Consider the following 14,371-nt stretch of genomic DNA (forward strand, 5'->3'; position numbering starts at 1 on the left):
GATACTTAACAAGTACTCCAAGCAAAAGTACTCTCACCGAAATTAATCCCGCTCAAACTAGATTGTTTTGGCCCCAATTCCGGCCTTTGAGAGCTTGGGAGCACCGGCGGATACCGCGGCCGCCTGTTGATCCGATGTGGATGGTCGCGCATTGCTCGATGTAACCCATATACAGATGGACTTCCAGAATAATTCGCTCTCACACATTGTGTGTATACTTAACAGCCGACATGAAACTCGTCATGAAAATTGATATAGGCAGCTGCAATTAGCCGCTGCCTCGAGTGACTTCACCCCTTTGACGTTAGCAGGAAAGGAAATCTTATGTTAAATGCGGGGTGATGGCATACGACTCAAACAAAGGCGTCGCAGTGGCCAGGGACTTTTGCACACAGTTCATATGCTTAAATCGCAAGGCCAGAGTCGCTTCCAGGTAAAAGCGGCGAGATTGGGTTGCGTCGCAGAACCGAGCCAGGGTTCAATACCAACGAGTGATCTTCTTGGCGCGAGAAGTCTGGTAAACGGTGCCTGCAGACAAAGAATTAATTCGAATGTGGAAACGCCAGGCATGTTCTTGCGTGGTCAAATAAATGCCTGCTTTTATTTCGACCGCTAAACTGTCAATTTGGTGGATATTTGAGGCTACTGACTGGCAGCCCACTAAACGGATTAGTTCGTATGCAGCGTTACCTTGAAAGTAGCCTGCAAAGTCGATGGCTGAAGATCTACATCATTTGCGGTAGTTTGACCGAGATCGAGAGCCAGGCGCAGCTTCAGGCCAAAAACTGGTAGTCGCACTGATTCGTCCGGAACAGAAAAGACGTGTGAGAGTGGGAGATTGAAACGAACCTGTTCTGGTCCAGCCGACAGGGGCGGAATACAATGTGCGCCAAACTTCCAGGTAACTGGTTCCAACCTGGTTGGCCTTTTAAGGATTTGTTGCGTGGTGCGTGGCGCTCAGCAGCAGCCCCCTTGACACCGCAGATGCACTGTGACAGGAGCAAAGTAGTATCACAGCTAGCCATCATTAACGTTCAGTAGGAGAGTAGCTGCAAGTCGAGGCTGCTAACAGTTGTGCACCTCCACACAGTCAAGTCAAGTTGCTCCCATCTAGCTCTGCCAGGCTGATTGAATTAAAAACTGGTGCGGGTTCGTGTGATGAGCGGATATGAAGCCCTAAGTTTGCAGATGCATTTGCCTTGTTTCGTCAACCTCATCTACAATGTCCATAGTAGTAGGGGTTCGCTCAGGGCTTGAAGCGGAGACGACTTTACCAGTGTTGGGTCGGGGACCGCAATACGGACACTGGAAATTGCGGTACATGGGCTTAGAATACGCATTTGATCGTGCTGTGCCACGCACCACCGGTATTGCTAAGCTACAATTGCCGTAGGGCACCCAGACATAGCGAGCCATGGCATTCTCGGTGGCGTTCCGGAATCAGGTTGAATCGCAATGACCTTACGGAGTACATGCGGCAGGGCTGCAACGAGCTGTGTTATTACACGGCGACTGTCTTGCCAGTGGGAACTTGGGCTTTAGCAAGGCTTTACCGGAGGTCGAACTGAACTTGAGAGTTCATTGCCAGATAGAGCGAGCCGCTCAAAGATGGTGCTCCGCGCACTTTCAAATCCTACCAATGTTGAAAACAGTAGTTTGCAGGCTCAAGGTTTGCATCAAGGTTCGCAAAGATGACTCTAAAGTGCTTGGCTGTTGAATATGGGAGTTCAAATCGAGCATCAACTGCCGCATACTGGGAGGCTCATCTCGCATCAGTGCCTCTCTTTGCTACCTTTCTTGTTCAGCGACGGTCGGCTAGCGCACGGCCATGCCGCCAAAGAGGCGCAGAAAGACGTGGCTGCTCCAGTGCCGTGTTGTCTTGACGCTCGGTGAGCCATGTCGTGGCTCTCATTGGCGCGGGTACCCTTCGCGGGATCGCAACGCATATGCCGAGCATTGCGGGGGGGAGAGAAGAGAAACAGAGAAGGTTTCCCTAGATGGCAGGCCACCAGATCCCGCCGCGTGGTAAGGAAGAGTCCTTAGAGCTTGAGAGGACGCTGTGAAAAGCAAGTTGAGTTTCCAAGACAGTGCCCCAGGATATCGGCCGTAGGCTCGTGGGTCGATGCCAACCGGGGGTACTAGTAGCGCCATAGGGCAAGCGAGACGTGTCTGAAAGAAACAACAGATTGATTAGCTTCGGCCGAGTGACTTTTCTGCGACCCCGTTCAGCGCGTGGGCTTTCCATGGAACCAAGAAGAGGTGCAACTATGTGCGGTTGTTCATGCTACCATTTACTCAATCCGAATTCAGGAAGGCCCATCCCATGGCCAGCGTGCCAGCCCAGTTGTTAATAATGGACCGAGCGTCATGTCAGAGCTAGATTGGCGGGATGGCGGACCCATTGTTTAATCCAACCTTGGCAGGAGTACCCCTGCCAGTGCCAGCGAACTACACCGGGCTGTCACCAACATCCGTGAACCAACAAGATGCGCTAGAAATACTCAAAGGTTAGCGTGCTGGTAGCGTTGGGTTGAGCGTGTCTGATTGGTATAAAGTGGGTCGACGGTTAGCACACGGACGCTGGGGGACTGGCGGAAAGAGGGGCGCTGAAGAGAGGGTCATTCCCTGTACGTAGCAGTTTACAACCCCCGCAATGGAACGAGTCTTTACTTCCACCTTCCATCCCACGGTGTGTCGATTCTTTTCTCCCGGCCGATACACACCCAGCTTGCCCCTTTCCGTCAAACGCCCACAATCTCGGTTGGGCATGCTACTGCTGGTTGTGAGTCTTGTCGTGGAGTACACGGAAATAGCATGCTGCCGGTCTTCCTGCTGGCTTGGCTTGGCTTTGCTTGATCAACAAAGTGTCACGCCCTCACGCGTTGCCCATTACAAGCGGACTTTTTGGCTGTCATGAGGCTGGCGGAGGGCCATTTGCCCACTAAGTACAATGCCAGGGGCAGCCCTGCAGAGGCTGGATAGGTTGCGTCTTGTGTGTCGTTCTTACTGCTACTGCTACTGGCGATGAGGCACACTTCCGTCTAGCCTTACTCCACTGACAGCTTACCACTGCAATCGCCCGTCGCTAGTGGTCGGAACCACCGACTCGGTTGATGGACCAGTTGGGAGGAAAAGGGTGATAGGCCATGGTCGAATAAAGAACCACGACCACTCATTTGATAGAGTAAAATGTAAGCTGCTTGTACATTTCTCTCAGTACTTGTAGGCGCGTCAACAACAATCGGCGATCCCAATCATGACCGAAAACCCGAGACCACCATCGCGGAAAGCCTGCATATCTGTGTTCCAAAACTCCATGCGAGGATGGGCTTCACGCCGCAGATATGCATTGTCTTCGACCTTTGTTTAGCACCCAACCCGAACAGCTCCCGGCTCGTTGTTCCTATTCGACAATGCCACCGTCGCTTAGCGCGGTCATGACCTTGACGAGCAAGCGGCCAACCTGGAATCGGGGTTGCATCTTCGCTGCTTCCGGAATTTGATGCTGCGAAAAGGTAGGAGCTCCTAATGACAATCCTGTTACCAAATTTACCACTTCGCCTGTATTAGTCTCGGACGCCGGGATGGTTTCAGGGTCATATAGCGATTTTGCGCGCCATGAGAAAGGTAGCACGTGCTACTGCTGGCTGGAGGGAGCTGCACGAACAGAATCCAGACAAACTACGTAGTATAGCCTGACTGATTTGGTAGGCAGGGCCATATGTTCGAGTCGCTGAACAACGGCCGGGCGCGTCGGGCGCCGAGTGGCTACCCGAAAGCGCGTCGCTACGTGCAGCGAAGATCCGGAGGTGTATCCGGGCGTTGCCTCGTTGTTAAGGTCCAAGAAGGCTTGACAAGCAAGGCTGGAGAACGTTAACAGAGATACCAGTCATGTATTGTGAGTTCCAACAATGATCCTTGTGACTCTGCTATTCCTCTCATCTCACTCACGGCGGTCGAGGTTTGGCTATTGCTTCCTGTCTCGGATACTTTTCCATCCCGTACGGAGGAATCAAGAGGCCGTCAGCTCCGCTCCAGACCTCCACCCTCAGCTAGTGTGATAATCTAAGATGTGCCGACATGAAGATGCCACAAAAGCAGTGCACGACAATGCGAATAACCCAGTAGGTAGTTAGTCGCGTCGCCAATGAGAATGATTAAATTTGATAAACGAAGCGAAGGGGCCTGGTTAGTTGGAAGAGGGTGACACAGGTAATGGCGCGAACGGAGCATTTGTTGATTGTACGGGAGAATGTCTAGATCGAGCGCCGAGTTTGTTGGAAAGCCGGAGGACCACGGTAGGATCACGTTGGAACTGCGAGGATGATCAACTATGGGCTGGGGCCCTGTTTGAGCAGACGTAGATGGATACCACAAGACGGCCAAACAGGAGCAAGTGCCCCTTCACCTACCTTCGAGCTGATCTTGGCTGCAAGGGCTAGCTGGGCGGTGAGACACTGTGCCGCAATGTGAAGGCAGCGGCGGCTTCCACACAAAGTTGCCTGGGATTTATTGGTAGGATAGCACCATAGGTCGGCAGAAAGTCCGAACGGCGGGCTGGGCGCGGAGGTTGTTAAAGGCGTGACTGTGATGCCCTTGTTCCCCTCATGACCAGGAGCCGTTGTAATCGCCCTGTCGAGGTACCCGCACCGTCCGGAAAATCCAACGAGGCTTGTTCTGTCATTCGTAGCGTTGGACATGGGCAGCGCGGAACTCAGTTTCCATACCGAGGTATTAGTACGATGGTGGGCTATGAATGGCTGCAGATGCGAGGAGACAAGGCCTCCTGCTCGTGGATGAGGTCAATACCCACCATGTTGATGACTGATGCCTCAATGATGACAAACAAAGCCGCGTCCAACATGAGTTTAATGGCTGGGCTGGGGCGAAGTTTGCGGGAGCCTAGGAGGCGTTCAGCGAGCGAATGCGAGGCATGCGAGACAGGCGAGCTAGGTGAAGCAAGCGGGCAGATTTTCTTCTTGGAAAAAGGGCAACGCAGACGCAGGACGCACTACGGTGGAGGCATGACTAGAAACGATCCGATGCGCCACCGAATTGTATTCCAGATGTGTGTGTGTGAGGTGCTGTTGGGGGTGATGCAGACCTTCCAGCTCAAATCTCTCGTCTGGCCGAGTCCTTGCTGAAGGGGTACGTGAAGACCCAAGAGGTCTTCTTCACAGGCTAGGGAGGTGCTAGTAATGCTGCTCCTAGCCGTTGGAGCACCTGCACCTAGGTCTCTGCATTATTAGCGTCAGTGTCGCGTTCCAGCCACTGGGTTTAAGAAGCACTTGTTCATCCTTGAGCCGTTGGATGGGGGCCCTGTTTTTTTTTTTTTTTTGGTCCGTTACCGCTCAGTGCGGATTGGATGCCATCGTGAGTTTAGGGTGCAGAATCCGCACGCAACGGGTCATTTTTTGTTCTTAAGTGGCATGAGTTGGATGCTTTTGCTGCCAACTAGTAGTGGATGCGTGCTAGGGAAGTTCTCCCGGCGCCAATCGTCGGCCGCTATGGGTGTACCCGTCAATTAGCGGCAGGTACGACCCGTCCCCGCAAATTGGCCATGCCTTCCGAGGATAAAAGGCCGATTCCAGAAGAGATTACGGATATTGCGTGCTATGCATGCAAACACGTACGTTGGGGAGGCAAAGAGAAGTTGCAAAGGCGGCAGGCTGTGTTGTTGTCTTTCAGTAGTAGCCAGTCTCCAGTGTCCAATGGCCTGGTGTGTCCAATGGTCTGGAGCCATCGCCCGCCTCCGACCTGTGCTTGCTGGTTGGTGGGTGGTGACGGAGGGGGGACAAGAGCCATGACGGGGGTGGGAGGGGCAGATCGACATGGGATCATGGGTGACCTCGACAAGGGTCCCCCTTTATCCAATTTTCCATTCGGGGTTTAACGCGTGCATGTCAGGTCGCATTGCATTTCATCAAGGGCATCCAGCGCGGCGTCCCAAGTTCCAACACGACGAGAGATCTTGTCTGGTCGTAAACCTGCTTACTGGGCGCAGGAGGCTTGCATGCAAATCTGCACACCAACAACTTGTGCACCCACTATACATGGAGACATAGTACGGGGAACCGAGTCCGCCATGATAGCCACCCAAAAGTACCATGTAAGGTGCAGTATGGAATGTGTTGGTATTGGTAGGGCGTCGAGGTATCTTACCGAGAACCGGTTCCCTCAGTTCAGTAGGGGTGGCTACTAGTAGTAGTAGGTGCGCCCGCCGTAAGGCACGGATACGTACTCCATTCTGAGAGAGTGCCCACTTTCCAAATCTTCCTTGCACTTTCCACACAAGCGAGAACACACACACAGCACAACACATAGTATCCGTAAACCACACCTAACTAGTTGTCGTTCCTTCTCAGTCACCAGTCTTCTCCCCTTCTTCGTACAGCTAAGATGCCCGTACGGCTCTGCCGCTACAAAAGCGACGGGTCCAAATTCCAAGCGCCTTGGGTAAGATCACTACGTACTCTTCTTTTAACCCTTTTTTCTCTTCTGTTTTTTGCCTTCCTTTCCACTGGTGTCCATCGTCACTTATCTTATCCTCTGTTTTGATTTTGATTTGATTCCTCTTCTCGGTTCCTTCCTAAAGGCCGAGTATGTCCCCAGCGAATTCAATGTCGCCTCCTGTCTTGCCCTGGGCGTATCCATGATCCCGGTCTTTGTCCCAGTCCGGTTCACATTGCTGGCACCCTGGTCGCCATCCCTGCCCTTGTCCGCTGGTTCCTCATCCTGAAGCTAGCCTGCGTGGAAACGTGGGCTAGGGGAAGCCCCAGTTCAGCCGTTTCCGCGCTGGTTAGTGTCTTTGCTGGCCTGATCAGCCAATTCAGAGCTTTCAAATTCCTCGCTGGACAAACGCCTCGACATCCTTTTTTATTTAGTTTACTTTATTTTTTTTATTTGTTTTTTATCCTTTTTCTATTTTTCCCACACCCACTAGGCAATTCCGTCATCTAATATAGTGTTGGTCAAGTCGAGGCATCCCATTATCCAGTATGAACACCAACATTAACAAAACCCCCACCGCCATCACTATCTGATTCATCATCATCGTCATTATCATCGCCATAAGACTCGGTGCACAAGTTGCAAGATCTCCGTCTCGGCTGTCGCAACTCGTCTCTGACGTGCATTCACTGCCATCATTTTCCTCATCCTCCATCCTCGCTTACGCAGTAGGTACAGATACCTCATTCATTCTTGTTCTCGGCGGCCAACCTTGGACCAATTCCACACAAGCCCCAAAGGCCCCAAGGCTCCAATTTCTCTCCCCATCCATCACATTGTCCGACGTGGGGCCCGACCCCGGTCTCTCCTCCTTGACAAGAAAAGACAAGCCAACACTGCACATGGCGCTTTGCGGACGCCGCGTGCTGATGCTGCTAGACTCCCGCCCTTGTTCTCGTCCTCGCCCTCGCTCGTTTTTCTTCTCTCTTCCTCATCCTCAACCACTCCCTCCCACCTCTGTTTCAACGTTTTAACCCACTCAAGCGAGTGCAGACTCGGCCCTTCATACGGACGGTGTTGCACGCTGCACTGAGCATCTACAGGCCGCGGACTGAGCGAACAGGGAATTGATACCCATCTCAGCCAGCCAGCTACCCAGCTATCCAGCCTAGCCTATCTCGTCTCCGTCCATCCATCCATCCATCCATCCATCCATCCATCCATCCAGCCATCCCCCCAATCCCTCAGTCCTTTCGTCCATCCCCTTTGGCGCCCGCAAACCGACTGTTGGAATTGCGTACTGGCCCTGTCTAGTTACCCGCAGCTTCATATACATGCTAGCAACCCCCACCGCGCACCGCCGCCCTTTTTTCCCCTTCTACTTTACACTACCTTCTGGATCTTATTCTACTTTATCTCACCGGCGCACGTTAGGTTACAAGCCTGAGGTCCTTCGCTCCTTTGACGCTAAATTGCCATCCCATATTGCCATCACTACACTGCACGACATTCGACGTCGTGCCGCCGGCAACGCCATTGTGTATTGTCCACCCGAATCGAACATCCTTCTCCGCTGATCGCTTCTCCCGGTTCCTGGGTTTCGTCGTCAGACCGGGTCAACTAGCCCAAACTCTATACAAGGATCTACCCAGTTATTCGACTCCCATTTCCTTGACAGCTACACCCACGACGCTCAATTCACTCGCTCCTGTAAATGCCCGCACTTTTCCGCACCGATAACGACTAGACCGTGTCTCAACTGCGCACCTCAATCGTGGTGGCCTGGGCAGTTAAAAAACAAAAAAGGGAACGTATTGTCTCTGTTGTGCTACGAGTCTTGGCTTCAAGCGACGTTTGCCCACATTCGTCTGCCAAGACAAGAGAGCCATTGAGCAAGCCACGAGCACAAAAGCTCTGCTACCACCTGTCTGTTCGTTCTTCAGCGTCCGAAATTCTTCTCCAGAAGACCAACTAGCCTCCTCGATCTTTGTTCTCTGCCTAGAGCTCACATGGACGTGGCCTGATCTGCATTTACCACTTGACGCCGTTTTTAAGTCGTCCACTCACAATCGCCAATTTGAACCTACACTCTCACCTTTTCCACACGCCGATCATCTTGAGCGCATCCGGAGCTGAAAGCCTCCTCTCCACACCCAACTCGGTCAAGGGCTGAGGACGGATCTGAGACCCTCTCCACTCTGTGAGTTCCCTCCGACCGCCACATCTCGAGACGAGAACGTGGATCGAGGCTTCGCGCCGGAACGGTCGTTGTTGCTAACAAATGAACTTTGCCTCTGCAGCACCTGATCTGAGTCTAGATATCTCTCCCATGGCTTTCACTCCCACCGGTCCATCCCCTCAACACTACACCTATGACCAAAGAGCACAACAAGACGACATGGCTCAAAGACATACCTCGTGGGCTCCCTCACCCACTTATGGCCCGCCCAGGCCTGCCGCCGAAGGCTACTATTCCTACGAACCTGAACACTCCCGTCTGCCGCCCCCCACGGGTTCGATGAACGCTATGTCCAGTTCACAGCCCAGACCGTTCGCACAAGAGCACTCGCAGTACCATCGTCCTGAGTACAATCACCACCATGAGTACCACCAACCTCCTTCTCCTGGCTACCAACAGCCGCCATCTCAATACCAACACTATCAACCACCACCGCATCCCTCACTAGCCAACGACCAATACCGGGCACCCATGCCCAGGTATCACCAGGAAGCCCCTCGGGAGTCGCCGGCAGTATCACCGGCGGGCCGTGAGTCCAATGACCAATTTCGGGAAGCAAGGGAGCAGCATTTCATCATGCGGAACCAACCGCCAGCAATGCCCACCGCCCCGCGTGGGCCGAACAGCAACTATGACGGGAAGGTTCCCATCCCCTTCACTCCTCCAAGTTTAAGGATGCCTCCGGTACGATCTGGATCGACCGTCCAGCCGCCTGACAGGAGTGTCAAGATTGAAGATCTTCTTAGCGGCGGCGGAGTCTCACAGTCGGCTCAACGTGCCCCAGAACAGAAGCCCACGCTACGCAAGAACGAATACGAAATCTTTTTCCGACAGCAGCCCGTTGCGGCAAGATGCTGCGGCTATGGAGAGAGGGACCGCAGAGTTATCGACCCGCCGCCCATCGTTCAGCTAAAGATTAACAACCCCGACTTGTCCGCTGATGAAATGTACGAAAGAGTCCACCACCCATCCTATGTTGTCCACTGCAGCATCTGGGACGAGTCCGGAACGGTTGACAGCACCGACATGCCTCCGGACTTTGTACGACCGGGTAAGCGCATCATGGGGTCACTTGTTTCCTCGCCTTTCGTAGGGCAAGATGAGCACGGCGAAGAGGGCTGCTTCTTCTGCTTCCCTGATATGTCGGTCCGCACACCCGGCCACTACCGCCTCAAGTTTGTCCTGGTCGTCGTCGACCCCACCCATCGCGCTAGGATAGCCCCGATCAGATCTACCATCATGAGCGATGTCTTTACTGTGTATAATGCCAAGGACTTCCCAGGCATGCAGGCCAGCACAGCCCTAACCAAACGCCTAAAGGAACAAGGCTGTCTCATCTCCATCAAGAAGGGTAACGAAAAGTCAGGTGCCAAGTCTCGCCGTCAAGACGACAGTGATGAAGATGATGAAGATACTGTTTCAACGGGCAAGCGCAAGAAGCCCAAGAAGCAGCGGTAAACTAAGCACCGGCAGCAGAGAAGAGAACCGTCTACTGGTGCATTGACTGGGGCAGTCTTTAAATGGCGTTGATTTGGAGTCAGATAAATCGGCAAATACACGGCGGCGATATTTTTCAACTGGGAATCCCCTTCCGGCGAACAATCTTGTACAGGCCTACAAGACCAAGTATGCACTTCTTCACGGCCTCGAGGTCTCGGCAAACTGTCATTTTATTCATGTTGGATCCTCGTTTCTTTTGTTTTTTTCCTTGTTTCAACTATACACCATTTCTTCGTATCTATTATATACCCTAGTGGATCTTTACGGGTTATGATCATGCAGAAAGGGGACGTCTGACGGGGTTTTGTCGTATTTGGATTTTTTGCATTGCCAGCGGGAAGAGGCACCATCATGTATAGAATCGTCTAGCTCTCCCAAACGGGTACAGAGTTTTTCTGCTGCTGCTACCTCGCTAGGTAACAACAGACAATCAAGTCGGGGCGCCGCCTTTCTCGGACATGCATCTCTCTGCTTCCATATGTTTCGTCAAGCTTGCCACATGTGACTACTTTGAGCCGCAAACAAGGGAGCGCCGATCACGAACGATGCTGGGCCAAGCTCGCATGATAGCAACACGTGAGATGCGCAGCGAGGGGCCAGATTTGACTTAGACATCGGCCCATTGCCAAGTCGTAGGCGTCGACGATCTGTATCCGGCCACCGGGCCATCGTTTTACACAGGGTTCCTCGGGCTGCCGGCTCCGGAGTCGAGCATCCACACCTACCTTCATCCTCCACGGCCCGAGACACAAGGGACGGACTCGGTTTCGATCGGCTTTTTCATCAGACATGCTTTTCCTCACACCTATTTACCCACATAAAATTGCATGTTGGTCGTGCTGGCCGGGTGGTACCCGTAATCTCCCTGGATCAGCGGTTGAAAACCCGGAAATGGGGACCGTCCGAGTCAGGGTTCATGGTTCTTACACTTTTCTACCAGATCGTGGGGAGCCGGTTTTTCTTGCGTGAACGCTAAACTTCTGGGGAGGGGGTAGCCCTGACTGAGGACCAAAGTTTAAAGAGCTAGAAGAAAAGAAAAAAACAAAAAGAAATTAACAAGAGGGTAAAAAAAAAAAAATATCATTCCCACCGTGCAATGCGCTGGATAACCTGGTTTATGGATCCCACCGTCTTAAAGTTTTTTGAAGAGAGAGATCAACGTTCCTGAGTGCTAGCGTCGTCTAAAGTCGTTGACATCATTATACCTCTGGTCATAGCTCCTCTGCCGGACCCATAGCTCCCGTTTTTGAAGGAGATGGCCGCGGCCGATTTCAGATTTCCCCGTCGAGATCTCTCTCCTGCTCTGCAACATTCCTCAGTGATATGCGAATTTCCACCCGGCCCTCGAAACTGAACCCCCCCCCCCCCCCCCCCCCCCCCAATCTTTGCAGCCACCACCACTACACACTACCCCTCCAGGCCCTTTGCACGGGGCTTACTCGCTCGCTCACTCGTCCTGTCTATCGGTCACACCATGTCCTCCCGCCCCCGCGTCATATACTGGTTCCGGACCGACCTTCGACTGCACGACTCACCCGCCCTCGCGGCCGCTCTTGCGCTCGACCCGGCCGTGTTCTGGCCCATCTTCACTTGGGATCCGCACTACGTCTACCGCGCCCGAGGGGGTCTGAATCGTTGGCAATTCCTGTGCGTTGGCCCTCCGTCACATACACGCCGGGACTTGATTGGTTCATGAAGTGGTTATTCTTTTTTTTTTTTGCTAATACTATTGTGTATATGGCACGTAGTCTAGATTGCCAGAATGACCTCTCGGAGAGCATCACTAAACTCAACGCCAATTCTAAGCTCTTCGTCCTTCGTGAGGGCCCGCAAACGCTATTCCCCAAGTTGTTCAAGGCGTGGAAGGTGACGCATCTCGTCTTTGAGAAGGACACGGACGCGTACGGTCGCGAGAGGGATGAAGTCGTGATCAAAGCAGCCCTGGACGCTGGTGTAAAAGTCATCGTCAAGAGCGGGCGAACCCTATGGGACAGCGACGCCGTGGTCGAGAAGCACGGCGGCAAGCCCACAATGTCTATAACGCAGTTGCAGGCGGCAGGCGCAAAAGTCGGCCCCATAGCGAAGCCGATCCCGCCGCCACAGGAGCTGCCGGATCCCGGGGACATGCCGGTGGATTTTGAGCAGACGCCGCCTGACACGAAGCCGGACTTCAACGCGGGGCAGCGCACGGATAAGGATTCGGCTTACAGGAAGATTTCGGGGCCCAACGGCGATTTCGCTATCGAGACGATGGAGGAGCTCGGGTTCCCGTCGGCGAGCACTCCCCACCGCGGAGGGGAGACGCGGGCGCTCAGAATGCTGGACGACATCTTGGCGAACAAGAAGTACACGGCCACGTTCGAGAAGCCCAAGACGAGCCCCGCGGCCTTCGAGCCGCAGTCGACGACGTTTATGTCGCCGTTCTTGCATTTTGGGGCACTATCCGTGCGGCAGTTCTACTGGGGGGTGAAGGAGGTTGCGGATAAGTACGGCAAGGGGGCGTCGAAAGTGCCGGAGAGCTTGATCGGACAGCTGCTGTTCCGCGACATGTACTTTGCGGCGCACGCGGCACTGGGATACAGGTTTACGCAGACGGCAAATAACCCCTACTGTCGCTTCATCCCATGGCACTTGCCGTCAAAGGTTGACTCCAAGACGGGTCTCATCACCGGCGAGTATCATGTTGATTCAGAGCAGGCGGACGAGTGGTTCAGGAGGTGGAAGTACGGGATGACGGGCTTCCCGTGGATCGACGCCTTGATGCGGCAGCTGCGAGAGGAGGGTTGGATTCATCACTTGGGCCGCCACTCGGTGGCCTGTTTCCTCACCCGAGGAGGCTGCTACATTGATTGGGAGCGCGGTTGCGAGGTGTTTGAGGAGTGGCTCCTCGATCACGAGCCGGCTTGCAACGCGGGGAACTGGCAGTGGCTGAGCTGTACAGCCTTCTTCTCGCAATATTTCCGTTGCTATAGTCCTATATCTTTCGGCCAGAAGTGGGATAAGAACGGGGACTTTGTGCGGCGGTGGGTACCGGAGCTCAAGAGCCTGGACGCAAAGTACATCTACGAGCCGTGGAAGGCCCCGCTGCCCGACCAGAAGAAGGCTGGCGTCCGGATTACAGGGCGTGGGGAGACTGCCGAAAAGGGGGTGTATCCGAAGCCCATGTTTGATTTCAACGAGCGGAGGACGGTGTGCCTGCAGTCGATGAAGAAGGCGTACGAGGTTGGCTTACACGGAAACGACGACAAGGTGACCAACGGCGGTTGGCGGAAGCTGTTTGAAGGCAAGTGCGCAGAGGTCAGGGAAGAGTTCGAGAGCGACGACGGTGAAGGAGCGGACCAGGCCGAAGACGACGGCCCCCAGATCAAGGGCAACGAGATCACACCAGCCAAACGGGCTGCCGAAGAGGGTAGTGCCGAGCAGCATGCGGACAAGAAACAAAAGGCCTAGGGGCCTGTCAAACGGAGTTCTGAGACACCAAGAGCCACTGTCATTTGTCATTTGCAAAGACGGCCAGGTCGTCGCAGGGTATGCACCCATCAGGGCAGAATTGAGACATGGTTTCTGGGTGGCCTGATGGGCGGCGAGCCCGCCAGTTGACATTCGTCTACACCGCCAATCAGAACCTGGTGGGGCAAAGCTGGCAGAACCGGGGACCTGGGTTCGAGAGGGGCTGCACAAGTCCAACAGTTTGGCGGGCGGCGGTTGCACAGTAATCATTCTGGGGCTGTGGTCTGATTCCTGTGTGGATAAGGGGTAAACGGTTCCCTGCAGGTACCGCACTCCTGAACCCTAGTTTTCCGGTCATGTTTGGTACGGCTGAGCTGCTAAATGGTTCTGGCAGGCTAGTGATTAGGTGTTGTGTTGGCCCGGATTCACAGTGAAGGTTGTGTGCATCCAGAAACCAAAAGCTTCGGTACAACAATGCTGTAAAATGCCTTAAAGGCCCGTAGGGAGTGCTATCAATTCTTGAAGACCGCTTTCATGTGTTTCTGGTGTTGGTAACCGTCAAGACGAAACGGCAGTTGAGCCATCAAGACAACGTGCCTAATACAGATGCGCCAGATGGAAGGTTACGATGCAGAAGTTGAGCATTGCAGGATGTATTCGATGTAGAAGACTAGTGATAAGAAGATGGATGAGAAGAAGACAGACAATAGAGATTGCGAAGTATGGATGAGG

The 14,371-nt window shown here is 53.6% G+C and overlaps 2 protein-coding genes across 2 annotated transcripts; both read left to right on the top strand.

Annotated features, from left to right (window-relative positions):
• Window positions 1-8,731: 8,731 nt before the first annotated feature.
• On the top strand, window positions 8,732-10,147 carry CTRU02_212923 (vea protein; the record flags this gene model as incomplete). The annotated part of the gene is made up of 1 exon (XM_036721488.1): window positions 8,732-10,147. One exon carries the CDS (start codon window positions 8,732-8,734, stop codon window positions 10,145-10,147), a length of 1,416 nt encoding a protein of 471 aa, XP_036586657.1.
• A 1,516-nt stretch (window positions 10,148-11,663) lies between these two features.
• On the top strand, window positions 11,664-13,639 carry CTRU02_212924 (DNA photolyase; the record flags this gene model as incomplete). The annotated part of the gene is made up of 2 exons (XM_036721489.1): window positions 11,664-11,836; window positions 11,938-13,639. The coding sequence occupies 2 exons, from the start codon at window positions 11,664-11,666 to the stop codon at window positions 13,637-13,639; spliced, it is 1,875 nt and encodes a 624-aa protein (XP_036586658.1).
• Window positions 13,640-14,371: the final 732 nt, after the last annotated feature.

This window comes from Colletotrichum truncatum, assembly GCF_014235925.2.
Source record: "Colletotrichum truncatum strain CMES1059 chromosome Unknown Contig_0009, whole genome shotgun sequence".
NCBI lineage: Eukaryota > Fungi > Ascomycota > Sordariomycetes > Glomerellales > Glomerellaceae > Colletotrichum > Colletotrichum truncatum.